The sequence below is a fragment of the Agelaius phoeniceus genome, chromosome 6 (genome assembly GCF_051311805.1).
Source record: "Agelaius phoeniceus isolate bAgePho1 chromosome 6, bAgePho1.hap1, whole genome shotgun sequence".
Taxonomy (NCBI): Eukaryota; Metazoa; Chordata; class Aves; order Passeriformes; family Icteridae; genus Agelaius; species Agelaius phoeniceus.
In genome coordinates this window covers 10,919,299-10,934,545 of record NC_135270.1, presented here as the reverse complement: position 1 = coordinate 10,934,545, position 15,247 = coordinate 10,919,299, and the positions used below count along the sequence as shown (strand labels likewise).

General features: G+C 46.9%; 1 protein-coding gene across 1 annotated transcript; it reads left to right on the top strand.

Annotated features, from left to right (window-relative positions):
* Window positions 1–33: 33 nt before the first annotated feature.
* On the top strand, window positions 34–13,404 carry CDHR5 (cadherin related family member 5). Its single transcript, XM_054635811.2, has 14 exons — window positions 34–657; window positions 847–1,022; window positions 1,982–2,032; window positions 2,365–2,457; window positions 2,585–2,683; window positions 3,815–3,925; window positions 4,274–4,450; window positions 4,806–4,896; window positions 6,068–6,165; window positions 6,497–6,703; window positions 7,201–7,317; window positions 7,822–7,894; window positions 9,866–10,026; window positions 10,887–13,404. The coding sequence occupies exons 1-14, from the start codon at window positions 579–581 to the stop codon at window positions 11,472–11,474; spliced, it is 2,121 nt and encodes a 706-aa protein (XP_054491786.2). The 5' UTR covers window positions 34–578; the 3' UTR covers window positions 11,475–13,404.
* Window positions 13,405–15,247: the final 1,843 nt, after the last annotated feature.

The window sequence follows — 15,247 nt, the reverse complement described above, 5'->3', positions numbered from 1 at the left end:
TTGAAGATCTCCTGGTGTGAAATGTCCTGGAAGGAGATTCTGGGAAGCATCTCTAGAAGGAGCAGCCACCAGTAAATGGAGATCTGTTTTCCCTACAAAGTTGCTGGTCATTCTGTGGGCTGCAGGTGAGCCTTGTCACTGCTGGGATCCACTTGCTAACCTTGTGGGATATAGACCCCACAAGAAACCAAATTTTCCCCCTTTCCCATGGGAGAGACTGGAGTAAACAGGCAGTTTCCCAAGTACCAGCCCTTGTCCTGCATGCTCAGCTGGGCAAGGGCTTGGCTCTGAGTTCTGAACTGCTTCAAATATATCCTTGTTGCCACAGGGAGTTTAGGATAGGAAAGATCCAGAGAAAAAAGAAGCAGCAAGGATTTATGTGTCATCGTGTTCCATGACTGGTAAATCCTTCAATAAGTCATCCAATGGGGCAAAGAGGCAAAGGTTGAACCACAGCAATCCACAGCCAGCTGGTGTTTCTTGGTGCCATAAAGTGGTGAACGCAAACAGGGCACAGGGCAGAACAGGGAGATCAGCTTAGTTGGAAAAAGGGATTTTTCAGCAACTGGCAGCTCACCATGGCTATTCCTCACTGGCTTCTCATGTCTGCACTCTTCCTGCTGCCCCTCTTGGCACAGATTTCGGCACAGGTACCAGGTAAGCTCTTTCACAGAGTCCATGTCTTTGAGGAATGTCTCCCATGGGAGGGGGTGGCCCTGTTACAGGTGGGAGGTTGCTGTGCTCCAAGACCCCTTTGCTCTACAGCTTGTGACCACAGCTCTCACCCACCTCCTTCACAATGTGAATCCTTGGGCAATTTTGCATCTTATTTATATGTTTTTCCAGGATGTTCTGTCAGTAACAACAACCCAAGTGTCCCTGAAAATGAGTGTCCTCTTGTGGTGGCTACCATCCATGTGCAGCCAGGGTACACCCTAACAATTGATCCCAGTTACCCCGATGGCCAATTCTTCACCATTGAGGGCTCCGAGCTGCAGCTGACAAAGTGTGTGGACTATGAGGTAAACCTTCAGCTGGCTGGCTGTAAGGATGGGGTGCAATGAGTTTCAATCTGGAGTCTTGGGTTTCCAGGGATTCTTGACCTGTTTCTAGAGGAAATAAGTTATTTCAGTTGTGTGAATTTGGGAGCTTACAAAAAAGATGGAGAGAGACCATTTTAAAGGGCCTGGAATGACAGGATAAAGGGGACTGACTTCAAACTGCCAGAGGGCAGGGTTAGATGGGATACTGGGAAGAAATTCTTCACTGTAAGGGTGTTGAGGACCTGGCACATGTTTCCCAGAGAAGCTGTGGCTGTTCCATCCCTGGAAGTGTCTGAGGCCAGGCTGGATGGGGCTTGGAGCAGCCTGGGCTAGTGAAAGGTGTCCCTGCCCATGGCAGGGGGTTGGAATGAGATGAGCTTTAAGGCCCTTTCCAACCCAAATCATTCTGGGATTCTGTCATCTTGTGTGAAGCAGAAAGGCAGTATAAAAGGTCATTGTGTTCACTTAGGTGGCTGCTACCTTATTTTAGCTCCCTGGAGTGCTCTGTATACAGCCACAGGCATCCTTAAGTTCCCTTTCAATATAAAAACCCACTTTTACTGGAGTGAAGAGCAACAACCTGAGTTAACACCCCACAGGTGTCACCGTACTTGCTGCATGGAATGTTTCTGATTTATTCAATTTTAAAAGAAATCTGTTTGAATTCACCTGAGGTGAGAGAGAATGGTAGATTAGCTCTGCTAACATCTTACAGGAATTGAAGGGAGAGTGCCTGCCAGATGGGGCTGCTTTGATATCATCATAAACAAGAAAACAAGATCCCAGCATTAAGGAAAGAAAGGAAAAGTTAGATAAGACCTGAAAATAAGATAAACCCAGCAGCATTTCTGATTCAGCAAAGCATGAATTTGACTAATTTAGCCAGAGGCTGTACTCTTGGGCTGTTTCTACAGTGAGGGGGTTTGTTTTTCATGCAGGAAGACCCCATACTGCTGCTGTCCCTGACCTGCAAGGACCCTGCTGGCCAGGTGAGTGCTCTCCCATGGCTGAGCCCTGCGACAAGGCATTGCAGGCAGCACCTGCTTCCCTCTGCTCTTTCTAATCCTCACACTGGGATGGGCAGATGTCCTTCTCTTGTGGACAGACGCACTGTTCTCAGTGCCACAGAGAGTGCCAAGGCTCTGCCAGTGGGGAGGAGGTGGCAGCAAGCCCACAGTCCTGCCCAGGACATGGGCTGGCTGCAAACCCCAGCCCCATCTGGCCCCCATCCTTACACCATCCCCTCTGGTCACTGTGCAAAGCAGGATCAGCCCCAATAGTCTATTTTTGTCTTTGATTCTTTGATTTGCCCATTCTGCAGAGCGATTCCTTGCAAATCCTAGTCACCATTCTGAACAAGAACGATAACCCCCCCGTGTTTCCACAGCCAAACATCACCAGGCAAATCCCAGAGGTAAGGGGTTTTGGGAAGGGAAGAGGGCACTGCTCACTGAGTGCTGTGGGACTGAGGAAGGGTCAGCAGGGAGAGGACTTCAATCCATTTCACACAGACAATAACTACAACAATGTGTTTTTTTCAGGATACAGAAGTGGACACAGTCATTGTAGCCTGTGAAGAAGTAACTGCTACCGATGCTGACCTGGACACCATCTACTATGAACTCACCACTACAGTGCAGGTGAGCAGCTCTGGGGACAAACAGTAGCTCTGAAGAAGAGCCCCAGCTTTGAGGAGAAGATCACTACATTTAACTCACTCAACCTTTACAAAACTCAAACATTGATTTGCTTAGCAGAACAGAGCCATCAATTTGGCAGGTATTGAATTCTCTTATGGCTCACACTTCTAATGCACTGTACAGATTAAACTTTCATCTATAATGTTCAGAGCTGTAATGATTGAGGGAAGTCTTGTTGGCATGATCTGTAAACATATCAGGAGACCTTTGTACCTCAGGGAGCTCAGAATTGCACTGAGTCTGATGGGGAAAGCAGTCCTTGCCCTAGCTGCTAACAGCAGCACAGGAAATGCATTGTGCACACAGTTAAACCAATGCCAGCCTAGAGTGCAAGGGCTGGCTGTAAACTAAAATCAAAAGGAAATTCAAGAGAAAAACCAAATGTATGTTTGCATCTTTGAAAAGTGTTGTGGAGAGAGCAGACAGTGCCTCTGTTACCTCTATATCCCCAGGAATTTAAGTTTCTGTGAACAGAAACCACCAGTTTTTCAGCTCTGGGATCAGACTTTGCATTCACATTGGTGTAAATTCAGAGGGATTTAGAAATTCAGAGGCATAAGATTAAAGGAGAACCAAAGCAAATGCAGAAGGTTATAGAGTAAAATGCAACACATGATACTTCAACTCAGCTTTACAGTTTCTTTCAGTCCAGCTGTATTAGGCTAAGGCAGGTGATCCTGCCAGCTCTCAAAGGCTGAGCCATCTTTGACCTTTTTTGTGCATGGAAGTGAGATTGTTGGCTATTAGGGACCCAAAACCAAGGATTGTAGGCAACTTGCTAAATATAGGAAATAAATGAGGTGATAGATTTAATTCAGAAGCTGCTGAGCAGGTGGGCAGTCAAAGCAGGTGTTCTGTGAGAGGAAATTCACAAGAACAAAACTTTCTGACAAGCTAGGCAACTCCAGTGTGCAGTGCCAAAAATTAAGTAGATCAGACATTCCTACAGTGCTCCTCATCCAGGTTCCCAGGATTAAAGGTCCAGTTAGGATGACAAAGATAACAATGAGCAGGATTTGGAATGTGCCTGTAATTGAGTCTGCTATAGGATTTTTCTTTTTCCCTTGCCAGAACACAGACGGTTATTTTGCCATAAGAGGAGTTAATAACCCGGAAATTTATTTACAAACAGCATTGGACTATGACAAATTTAATTCAACAACGTTGCTCTTGTATGCAAGGGTAAGTGGTTTGGGAAGAACAGAATGCCTCGTTTGCATGGTCCCTCTTATCTGAAGGATGAGTCTGGATGGGACATCTCTGGGATAACAGGAGGGAGGGTGGAGACTGGAGGGGGGTGCATTTGGAGCAGCCTTTCCCTCTCCATAATTCTAGTGACAGACCTGCAGTCAGCCCACTTTTGTCAGCAGAACAAGATAACTTACTGCTTTAGCTACTCTCACATGAATTTCTAATTAAACAGAATGGAGTGACAATGGCTAAAGGGCCCCAGTCCACCGCTTTTGGCAGATGGGTCCTTGTTTTGGCAGTGAAACTTGTGTCTCATGAGTGTGCTTTGCCTGGGGGCAGGACAGGCCTGTGACCAGCCCTGAGCCGGCCAACACGGCCACTGCAACAATAACCATCACCATCAAGCAGAGTGACACCCGGGCACCCTGGTTCCTGCCCTGCACCCAGCTCTACAATGACACCAGCGTCTGCATCAGCAGCCCCTACTCCGGCAGGGTCAACATCTCCGAGATGTCGGTGAGCAGGAGGGCTCAGACAGTGCCCCTGGGCTGTTCCCAGTGGGAAGCACTGAGCCATTTCCATGAACTTGTGCTGGTCTCCAGTATAATGCAGATGATTCAGCAGAACAGGGAGCCTTTGTCATCCCCCACCCCAAGCAGCACTGCTTGTCTCTGCTCCTACAGCACATCACAGGAGAGGCAAGAGCTGGAACACCAGCGCAAGGCTGTCTCACCTTCACCCTGTCACAGACACCTCCCAGCAATAAATCCCATTCTGTCCAGGCAGAGCCATGGGATCTGCCCTGGGCTGGGAGAGCTGCAGTTGCTGATCTGGTCCTTGTGGTGTGTGATTGTTTGCCTTGCTGTTGCAGACAGACCCGCTCCTCCTGGAGCCAGGACCCATCTATGCTGTCGACCCTGACTACACCATCAATGACAGGATCGTGTACAGGATTGTTGGGGGTGAGTAGACCTTGTCACCTTCCACAAGGAACATTGCTCTTGTCTCCTGTGGTACCTGCCAAGAGAGAGGGCCTGGGATTTACCCCTCTGTTTCTGCCACACAAATATAACTAGAGCCACAGAATGCTGTTGATTAAGTAGAAGAAACAGACCGTACAGAGAGGAAGAAAAAAAATAATTGCAGTCCCACAAAACAATCTCAATGAAATCAGTTTCAAAAAGATTTTGGTTTTTTGTGAGATGTGACATGTTTTATGTTTAAACTTTTAGCTGTGATTTTGTCAATCTGGTCATGCTAATTTCATGCAGTCTTTGAGCTGTACCTAAAATTCCCCCATTATCAGCCTAATCTCTATTCATTGCCCAGAATTATGTTTTTATTCCCCAACACATTGTAACTTTCTCATCTGCTCTGTTTTAGTCTTGATTCCAAAAGGATCAAGGCAAAGGTCATATTGGTCAAGTGAAGTTCCTCTCCCTTTACCTATTATGCCTCATGCCAGCACAGTTGTGAACATCCTCCTGATGCCAAATGTATTAAAAAACATTAAATTCCACTGGCACTTGGATGGAGTGTGGCCTCACTCCCCACAGTCAGTGACTCAGATGCCTGTCAACAGAGAACCCACAGTGTCTCAGAGTGAGGAACAGAACTAAAAATTCTGCTTATCTTACAACATGTATCCAGCATAGGTATTTTTATTATTCCCACACAGATGTAGGAATCTGATTTCTACCTGTACATAAATACAAGGTTTGTGTCTACATTCCCTTTGTAACCAGTAGAGAGAAATAAGCATTCCCAGAGCAGACTGGGAACTGGATGGAGATTTTCAGTCCTCAAATTCCATCAGAGGCTCTGGGCATTTATTATACTTTAGACTGACAGTCTGTGGGCCTAGCTACTGGAAAAGCAAAGCTTTGTTGTCTTGCCTCATTTAATTGGATTCACACATATCTAATGTGTCCCTCTACATGCCTGGCCATCACTCCCAGTCTTTGGAGCAGCCAGGCAGGTAAGGAAAGCAGCATTTTAACTTGGGTAAATGGTATTTACCCAAGGAAAATTCCTTGAGGATATTTTCACTAAGATGTGGAAGAATGAGTCTGTGAGCTCCAGGTCACTTTATGAAGGAATCTGATGGTTGAATTGTCTTTGCATTTTCTCTAGGGAATACAAACAATGTGTTCTCAGTGGATGCAGACACAGGGAATCTAACCATGAACAAAATAGTGACTTCCCCAGATACCTTTCTGTTGCAAGTTATGGTAAGTGATGACATTACAGCCACCCACCCAGCACAGCTGGATTTCCAGGAAGCAGCAGCCTGGCTGTGACAGGAGTCAGTGACCTCAAAAATAACTCAGTTACTCCCTTTCTTTTGAAGGGCCCAGTGTTTGACCTGTGGGTTGGTCCTGCACCAACCCACAAGCAAAGCTCCTGCAGCAGTTGAGAGTTTCCCCTCAGGTGTGGGTGGAGACAGCAAATGAAATTCACCCTGGGCACATTCTGCTGATTTGATGAAAGCTTCAGATTGAGCCTGTCCTTTCATGTCTCATCAGGAGCAGAAGTCTGGCATCTCTCTCTCTTCCTCTCCAGGCCACCCAGGTCAGCAATGTAAGGAAATACTCTGTAGCCACTGTAGAGATCAAGGTCATCACTAAAAGCAACTTTCCACCCTACTTTGAGAAGGGGGTCTACAACGGGACAGTGTTTGTTGGGCTGCCCCAGAGAAGCTTCGTCTACCAAGCTGGAGATCCTTCCACCCCCCTGGTGATAACAGCAATGGATCAGGATTTCCCTGATGTAAGAAACTGCTCTGTGCTCTGTCTCACTGCTTCAGGCTTAAAGCAGGATCAGGAAACACTAGTGGGGGAGGAGTGGAGAGGCAAACACATGTTGTCCTCTAGTGTTCCATGTTATATTCCCTTGGAAATTGCACAGATACCAGAATCACTTATGGTGTAATGTCATGGGGAGAAGCTGCTGGACTCCCCTCTTCCAAAGCCAGTCCCACACACATCATTTGCTTGGGCAAGTACTAAAATTGCCAGCACAAACTGGATTAAGACTTGGGATTTTTACTTTTTTAAATGTTTTTGTGATATGTTCTTGGCCTCTGAGCGACAGGGTGAATGCAGTTGAGTTCAGCCTTTCTCACCTGCTCAGCCCAGCTTTATTTGTTACTCTCCACATCTGGTCGTACCTCAGGTGTTTTGGACAGATCCTGCCAAGGGGTTGTTGGGAAGATGCATGTGAAGAACAGTGTGGTTTGATCACCCACTCTCTCTCTGGCCTTTCAGAAAGTCAACCCCAACATTGAGTACTATCTCAAAAACAGCACCGATTTCATCGCAACCAAGGATGGGCTCATCCTGACCAACAAGGTGCTGGAGTCCCCAGGAACTGTGACCATCCAGGTAGGGCACCTTTCTTGGGTATTTTACCAGGGGTGTGTGGAAAGGAGGAATCCAAATCCTCCTTTTTGCTTGAGTTAAAGAAGCAGTCAATAACTCTAGACTTGTAAGAAGCTGGATGTTCCCTTTGTCCACATGCCTGCCTAAGGCTTGCCTGGCACTGTGCCATGTCCTGTGGGGCTGTCTGAACCAGCCTGGCCCCAGCATTGCCAGGTTTCACAGGCAGGCACACAGAGGTGCCAGCACCTGCTGCTTCTGCCCCACACTGCCTCAGAACCTGTGCTCTGCACCATGCTGGAGCTGAACACAGAGCAGGGACCTGGTTCAGCTCATCCACTCCCAGGGCAGGGAATCCTCAGAGCTCTTGTTCCCCTGTGACCAGGCTGTCCAGCCACAGTGAACAGCTGTGGTGACAACAGGGACAAGGTACAAGGGCCCCCCACAGACCTTGAGAGTGAGCTGGAGATCTGGAAGTCCCTAAGCCATCTCTTTCCCATATTCCCATAGGCTGTTGGAAAAGATGTGTTGAGCCTTCAGGAGGCAAGCACCATAATTGTGGTGGAGGTCATCCTTGCCACAGGTAGGCTGGGGTGGGGGGGTGTCTGTTTTTCACTCTGGAGAGTCTTTTCTATTTCTGTGGCAAATTGGCCATGATGAGTCACCTGCTGAAGTCTGTGGGCCAGGGCTGAGGCCAACCCCAACCCTACAGGAGGTTCTGTGGTGGCTTTAAGAGAGAAAATACATTCAACGTTCTCACAGCAGTCACCAGATGCCTTGAAAAGCCTCCTGAGACTTTAGTGGTGCTGTGTATTGGAGTGTCTTTTCTTGTTGTTGTTTCAAAGCTAAAACTGAAATTGGTTCATGCTGGGAAATAACCCAGGATGTCTTTTCATGGCAAAGGAGACCTTGGTACATCATTGCTCCTTTTTAGCCACACACAGAGAAAACTGCAATGTTCTTGCCTGTCTGAGGCAAAGCAGAGGGCAGCTGGCACACCCCAAAGCCAGGCTTGCCCATGAGCCAAGGCTTTTCTACTCAGGTCAGGACAGGTCAGGGTCTTTTACACCAGAATTTTATGGTCTTACAGGAGAAACAGCCCATGAGTAATAAGGGAGACATGAGGCTTCATACATAACCCTCTGGCTACTGTTTAACCTTGTCAATGTGAAATCAGCTCACACTTCCATACTGCTGAGAAATGACTCTTACATTGGTCTTATAAATAAATTAGGATTGAAGTTCATGAAACTTCTTATGCTCTGAGTTAAGCTGAACCAATAGCAATGAAATTTTATCTCAGGATAGGCAGACAATGCCCAGACTCCACTGGATTCTTCACAATGATGTGTGAGTGAAGTTCTATGACTTCACCCTCTGATCACCACCACTGTGGGGTGGGAAAAACAAGTGAGTTCCTGGGTGTAAATTTGGATTCCCTAAAGGCAGTGCTACTTCACAGCTAAAAACCACTGAACCCCCATTCCAGGGCACAGCCCAGCATAAAACTAGTCCACGTGTGAGCTCACAGAGTTACAAATGCTCCAAGCATGCGCCAACACTTGTGAGCAACTCTGAAATTGTGCCTTTGTTGCTTAAGCCACACCAAGCAATGGTGCTGCTGAATATGCAGAATTACACAGCTCTGAGACTCTCTGTGGGCTGCAGCTCCCCAGGAGACAGGATTAAGCAGCAAAAATTCCCTGAAGTCCTAAACCCTTGCTGAGGTGTTAATGATAAACTAAGGGTGGAATCAAATGCAGAGGAAATACTCCAATTCCATTATAATAAACAGGTCAGCAGGAGAACAAAACCTTGTTTCATTAATCATTAATGAGAGTCATTTACACACACAATGAAACTGGAAAATTTAAAGAATCCCACCACCAGCAAGCAAAGCTGAGAAAGGTACTGTCTTTCCACTCTGGTGTCAATCTCTGTACAAACACCTGACACTGCTCCTGAGCAGACTGGGCAATATTGCTACAGCAACAAAAGAGCAAGAAAGGTTTTCTTGTCCTGGGGACCTTCTAATGCTTTTCCTATTTCCCATTCTGGTTTTTTGTTTCTTATTTTGATGTGCTCATCTGTATTGGAGAGGATGTTCCAGATGAAAGGAAGTTTTGAATTTTCACACACAGACGTACAATCAAACCTCTTTTTTGCATTCTGGTGTAAAAGGGTGAACTGGGAAAGTCAAAGAACTAAATAACTACTCCATGTAGCATCAGCTTGCCTGATGCAGTCAGGTATTTATTAACTTAGTTAAATCATAGGGTAAAAGTCACTGTCCTGTAAATGGCTGCTATTTCCACTTGATGGGATTTATTGGAAATGACAATATTGTGTGTAATTAAGAAAGAAGCCCTCTGCTGTTAGGACAGCAAAAAAAGATTTTCTCTGGTACCAGATATATGATTGTCACATTCTGAAGCACAGGATGCTTCCTTGCCTTTCAAAAATTGATTGGAGCTTCTCCCACAGTGAAGGGTTTTGTTGGAAAATGCTGCCTGCCAGTTTTTGGCTTTGTAACACTGCTTTGTTTTCCTCGCAGCTGTAACCCCCTCTGACAAGATGTACTCTGCTCAGGACATGGCTATCTTAGGGGGCACATTAGCAGCACTGCTGTTAATTGCCTTAGTCTTCCTTGGAGTGCTAGTATGGAAATCCAGTAGATGGCACAGAAAACCTTTCACATACCTGGTGAAGAAAAAGGTAAGTGCCTTGTTTGTACCTGAACTTCTAAGAGTTAGAAAGTGGGATCTGAGGAAGCTTTGAAGTATGGATGGGCTGCCCAAGTACCACACATTTGTGTGAAGGTGGTGAATCAATCCCAAGACAAAGTCTGCAGAGGTAGCACCACTTTGGTGGTGTTTGCTGCTGTTCCTTCTGCCCCTGAGGCAGGAGCTGTGTGGTGGATGATGAGCAGACATGGTAAGGAGAGCACCACAGCTCCATGAAGAACAAAATCTAGGATAAAATGGCACATTAGGGGCGGTCTCTGAAAAACCCCTGTCTGAGGTATAAACCACAGTTCATCCTCCATAGTCAAAGGAGAGGAGAATTCCTTCATATCTGATCCCAAAGCCCGGGCTCAGACACTTGTCTACCCCTGAGCTATTTAATTTTGGACCTCTCAGGTTCCTGGCAGGTTGGTCACTGCAAGTTTAGGGTGCAGTTTGTCTGACCAGCTTTGGTCTGTGCCATAGGCTGGGCCTGCCAGGAGCCTAGACCTGAGAGCAGAGCACATAGCTCAGGTGAGTAACAAAAGTCCTTCACCCTGAGTGAGGGAAATGCCACTGCAGAATGGGTTGGATACAAACCACCACGTGTGTGGTGCTGGTGCTCAGCCCTCCTGGAGAATGAGCCTGCTTATCTGAGAAATCTCCAGAAATGGAGCCAATCAAAAATGTCTCTTCCAGGGATCTGCATCTTTCCCTGGCTTCAAATAGGTCTAACTGCAAACCAAGCTGAACTTTCTTGAGCAGGAGCTCAGTCACTGCAGTCAGCCCTTCCCTCCTGCTCCCCATTTCTTTTCCTGTTCCTACAGTCACAATGTGTCTCTCCTCCTGTAGCTTTCCAAGGAAATCTCTGAGGGTCACCAGAACAAATATTACCAGGAAGATGAACAGCCAGATGTGAGCACCAAGCAGCATGAGACATCAGAAAGCAGCAGTGTCCAGGCAGAGACTCCTGTGCCAGAGCAGCCAGCACTTGCCTCACACTTCTCCAGTGCAGAGGAAACAGAGAGTGTCCCAAAGGGCTCCATAGCTTCCACTGTCATCTTTTACCAGGAAGAGGAAGAGGAAAAAAAGGAAGAAGAGGCTGGACAGGAGAAAGAAGTGAAGTCAATCCTCAAAACAGACAGGCACGTGGCAGATGATGGCTACAAAGCTGTGTGGTTTAAGACCGATGTGGACCCCGAGGCTGGAGAAAGGGTTGAAGTGATTGAGGACAATGCAACAGATGATGATAATGATGATGATGACAGTGACCAAGATGTGCAGAAGAATGAGGAGGAGGAGGAAGAAAGTTCTGACACAGATGGTCACCACGGAGGGCTGGGAGTGTCCTTTTCCTCAGAGAACTCGTCACTCCCAGCAGCAGAGGTGACAGCCAACATGTCTCACACAGGTGCAGGGACAGATGACACTGAGATGTAAAGGAAATTGGGTACACACCCCCAAAAATGGGACAATTTCAGCTCCTTCGCTGACGTGAAGCCCAGGGGGGAAACTGGAATGCAGAAGGGTGAGGTTATCTGTCCTGCTTGTCTGAATGCAGCAAATAAGGCCAGAAGAGATTACAGCTAATTTAACCCTTTAGTGAGAGCTTGGAATATCACTTAGGATTTTCAGGGGAAGCAATTCATCTTTCCGCCTTCCTGCCTGTTCCCCCTGGGTCCCTTGGCACAGCCTTTCCTAAACTGGCTGCAGGTTCAGCAGAGCTGCAGCTGACCTGGCCTGGCAGCAGCCAGCCCAGCTCACAGGAGCAGTCCAGTGTTGTTTGGCTCTTCCCTTTAGGTGTGGTGCAGCAGGGGTCAGCAAGTCCCTCCAAGCCTGCAGGTGCTCTGACTTTAGGGCTTGGCTCTGCTCTGTTCTCCCAGCACAAATATCTGGAATGTGCCACCAGGCCCTTGTCCTGCCAGCAGGAGGGTTCCACGCTCAGGACCTGCTGTTTCCTTTGTCACTGGTAAACACGGACTGATCACATGAAGGACTTTGTCATCAATCTTCTGTGTCATAAACCCACTAATTGTGCAGTACTTTAGCTGTCTATCTGTTATCTGTCAGCCAAAGAGCTCCTGAGATATTGCCTTCAAATGCCAAGTCAGCACTCTGTTTTTAGCTAGCAGAGGGAAGGAAATATTTGATGCTCTTGTCTAGGTTTGCATCTCCCATCAAATAATCTCTTCCCCAGCTGGCAGCCAAAAGCTGGGCTGGTTTCCACCAGCTGAGAGCATGGCTGTGTGCATTTGCATCTTCTGATCATCAGCACAAGATTTATGCTGCTCCTGGAGAAAGAAACAAAAGAGTGACTGCTGGGATCTGCAGGAACATCAGAGCATGTGTGATTCCCAGGGAGGCTTTTATCCTCTTGGGCCATACACGTCCCTGTCCCAGTGTTCCCATGCTCACTCCTGCTCTCCTGTCTCTGAGGAATGCTGCCCTGGCCTCCGGGACTTCAGGAGATGTGTTTGTGCTGCAGATCAAGCCCAGGACCTGGGAAGCTTTCCTACTTCTTGCAGCAAAGCTGTTTGCCCAGGAATTACAGTGCGGTAATGGAGGGTGGGGAGTGCAGCCAGTGTTTGCCATATGAAGAATCCTTCCAGCAGCTTTGGGCTATCTCCAGGAAGCATTTTCCACAGGATTATGAGAACTGTCTGGCAGCTGCTCACTGCTAACCCAACACCTCTGGCCACCAGCAAGGCTGAGGAGGAGCCTGCCCCCCGTGCTGATGCTGCTCGTGGGAGGGTTGCTGATGTGGGGAGAAGCTGGAGTGCTTCTCTCCTGCTCCGTTTCCTTGGTGGCTGTGCTGTGTGTGGTCCATTCCTGTCAGTGCTCTGCTGTCTGCAGTCCCTCTGCTGCTGGGTACTCTGGATTTCTGCTGGCACACTGATTTATGAGCTCCCTATGACTGTGTTCAGCTCTTGGTGCTTTCCTTCCCCTCACCAGTGTGCTTCCCATGCTCTTGGAATGGGACTGGTCCCATCAAAACAGTCTTTTTCTTCTCCTAGGGCTCATCAGGGCATACAGCCACGGGATTTGGTGTTTTTCAGGGTTATGGGTGTTTAATTTCAAAGGAGATGATATTGTGTCTGTGGAAGTTGTGGTTGTTGTGAGGAGAAGCACAACACAATAATAAAACTTGGCAGCAGGCAGAGCTCAGCTGCTTCCAGCCATTGCCTGTTAAAGCCTCCAGATCCTGTGTTCTTGACTCTTGTTTTTTGGAAAGAAATTAAGAAAACTGTCTAAGGAAGAAGAAGAAAATTGGACCTTTTAAGTTCAAGTCCATGTGAGCTTCAACTCTGTCTGTCTGTATGGGTTGGTTTGTCTGCTGAGGCTGGGAGGGGTGACAGAGTTTTTGCATCCTTGTACATCCTTGTACAGCAACCATGTTCATTTATAAATATCTGCATAAGAAAGAAAATGTACTGATAGAAATGTTTTTAGAAAATTGGATCAGCTTAAGTGGTTTTTGATGGCAAATAAATATCTACATACCTTGAAGGTCTCATCCTTACACTCCAAAGATATTCAAGTGCTTTTGGAAGTTTAACTCTACAGGTAGATATAAGAAATCTCTTTCACCTCATCCCCTGCCAAGCTCTGTTTTTATTTCTGTACCAGCTTAGAATGATACTTTTTTAATACTTGTAATGCAAAGCTATAAAAAGCTGGTCAGCAAATCTGCTTGGGGAGAAAGAGCAATTTCAGTGTGGCTGTGGTAAGTGTGGATTTGAGGTTTTACAGCTGGGAGTGGCACAGATGCCGAGGGAGAGGATCCTCATGGCTTGCCAGCTTCGAGCACCCTCTCCTGATGTAACACAGACCTGGCATGTGCCTGTTTCACCTTCATTTTAGCCTCTAGAAGGAAAAGAAGCCTCTCAGCTGCCAGGAGAAACTCTAAAACTGAATTGAAATCAGCAGGTGCAAGCAGGGAATTGGAAAAATCAAGTAAATACAGACATTTTACCTGCAGGAAGTAACAGAAACAGACTGAAAAATTCCCAGGTGTCTGAAAATTAATTTCTGCTCAAATTCTGTCTCCATTTAGACCTGAATAACCTTACGGATTTCATCACGTGTCATTGGCATAACTGACAGCAAATGCATCCCTTTGCTTTTTTTTGCCTCTGAGAGAAAAATGCTTCTGGCACATGGGTTGCCAGAGTAGGGAGGGCACTTGGTTTAGTTTTGAAGGGATGGAAGAGAACTGGAGACCCTTCTCTTTGTATGTAGGATAGCAGAATGATCTAGCATCTATAAACTTCCAAATGAAAAACAGTCAGAGATAAAAGACCTGCTTTAACTTGATTCCCCTTAAATATTAAGCAGCCTTAGCTCCAAAAGGGATTCCTTTTCCTTCAAAAAATAAAGTAAATTAGATTTTATTCCAGTTTGTGCGATATATTTTTTCATGAGTTGGTTGCTGAGTCCTCATGGAAATAAAGCTGACATAAGCAGTAAATGGAATTTTAAAGAAACAGGATCAACTCCATCAAACAGGTTTTAAGCAAATTATGGCCTTTCCTTTTTATAAATACATATTTTATCCAATCAACAATAACAGCAGTTCACCATCAAATTCCAAGGAACAAATTTTGAGCTATAACAACAACTGGGGCTGCAGAAATGATCCAGTAGCAGTACTGGGGCAGAAATTGTATCCTTTTTGCACAGAGAGGTTGCTGTAATGAAGGACAGAGATGGGAGTGTCGGGTTTCCCCTTGATTTGTGGAAGTTCAGATAAACACTTGTATGATAAGCCTTAATGGAATGGCTGAAACATGTAAGACACCATATTATACTTGTGTTCTGCTTGGATTTATACATCTTTATGAAGGTGTTATGCGTTTTATAGTACGATAAGTATCCTAACTGTTCAGGTGTAAAAATAACAGATTTCTTAGGGAGATACAAGGCCATGTATCCATCCCTGCTAGGTCCCACATGAGTTTCTTGCCCATGTGATGGAGAAACAACCACCCATCAACACCATGGTCCCGGGGCTCAGGGGCGGTCCCGGGGCTCAGGGGCGGGGCCGGGCGGGGCCGGGCCCGGCTCAGGTGCGCAGGGCGGGTCCGGCTCAGGTGCGCGGGGCTCCAGCGGCGCTGCGCGGGGCGGGGCCGAGGTGATTTAATCCCTGGAAATCGCCTCCAGCGCCATTTGCTCACCCGGAGGGCAGGGAGGCTGCTGCCGGGTTGGGCTCTCCC

Bases quoted from the DNA above. Each gene is read 5' to 3' on its own strand.
- CDHR5 (XM_054635811.2), top strand. From the start codon at position 579: ATGGCTATTCCTCACTGGCTTCTCATGTCTGCACTCTTCCTGCTGCCC. The intron at 2,684-3,814 runs GTGAGCAGCTCT...TTCCCTTGCCAG, and splicing joins AACTCACCACTACAGTGCAG to AACACAGACGGTTATTTTGC. The intron at 4,451-4,805 runs GTGAGCAGGAGG...TTGCTGTTGCAG, and splicing joins TCAACATCTCCGAGATGTCG to ACAGACCCGCTCCTCCTGGA.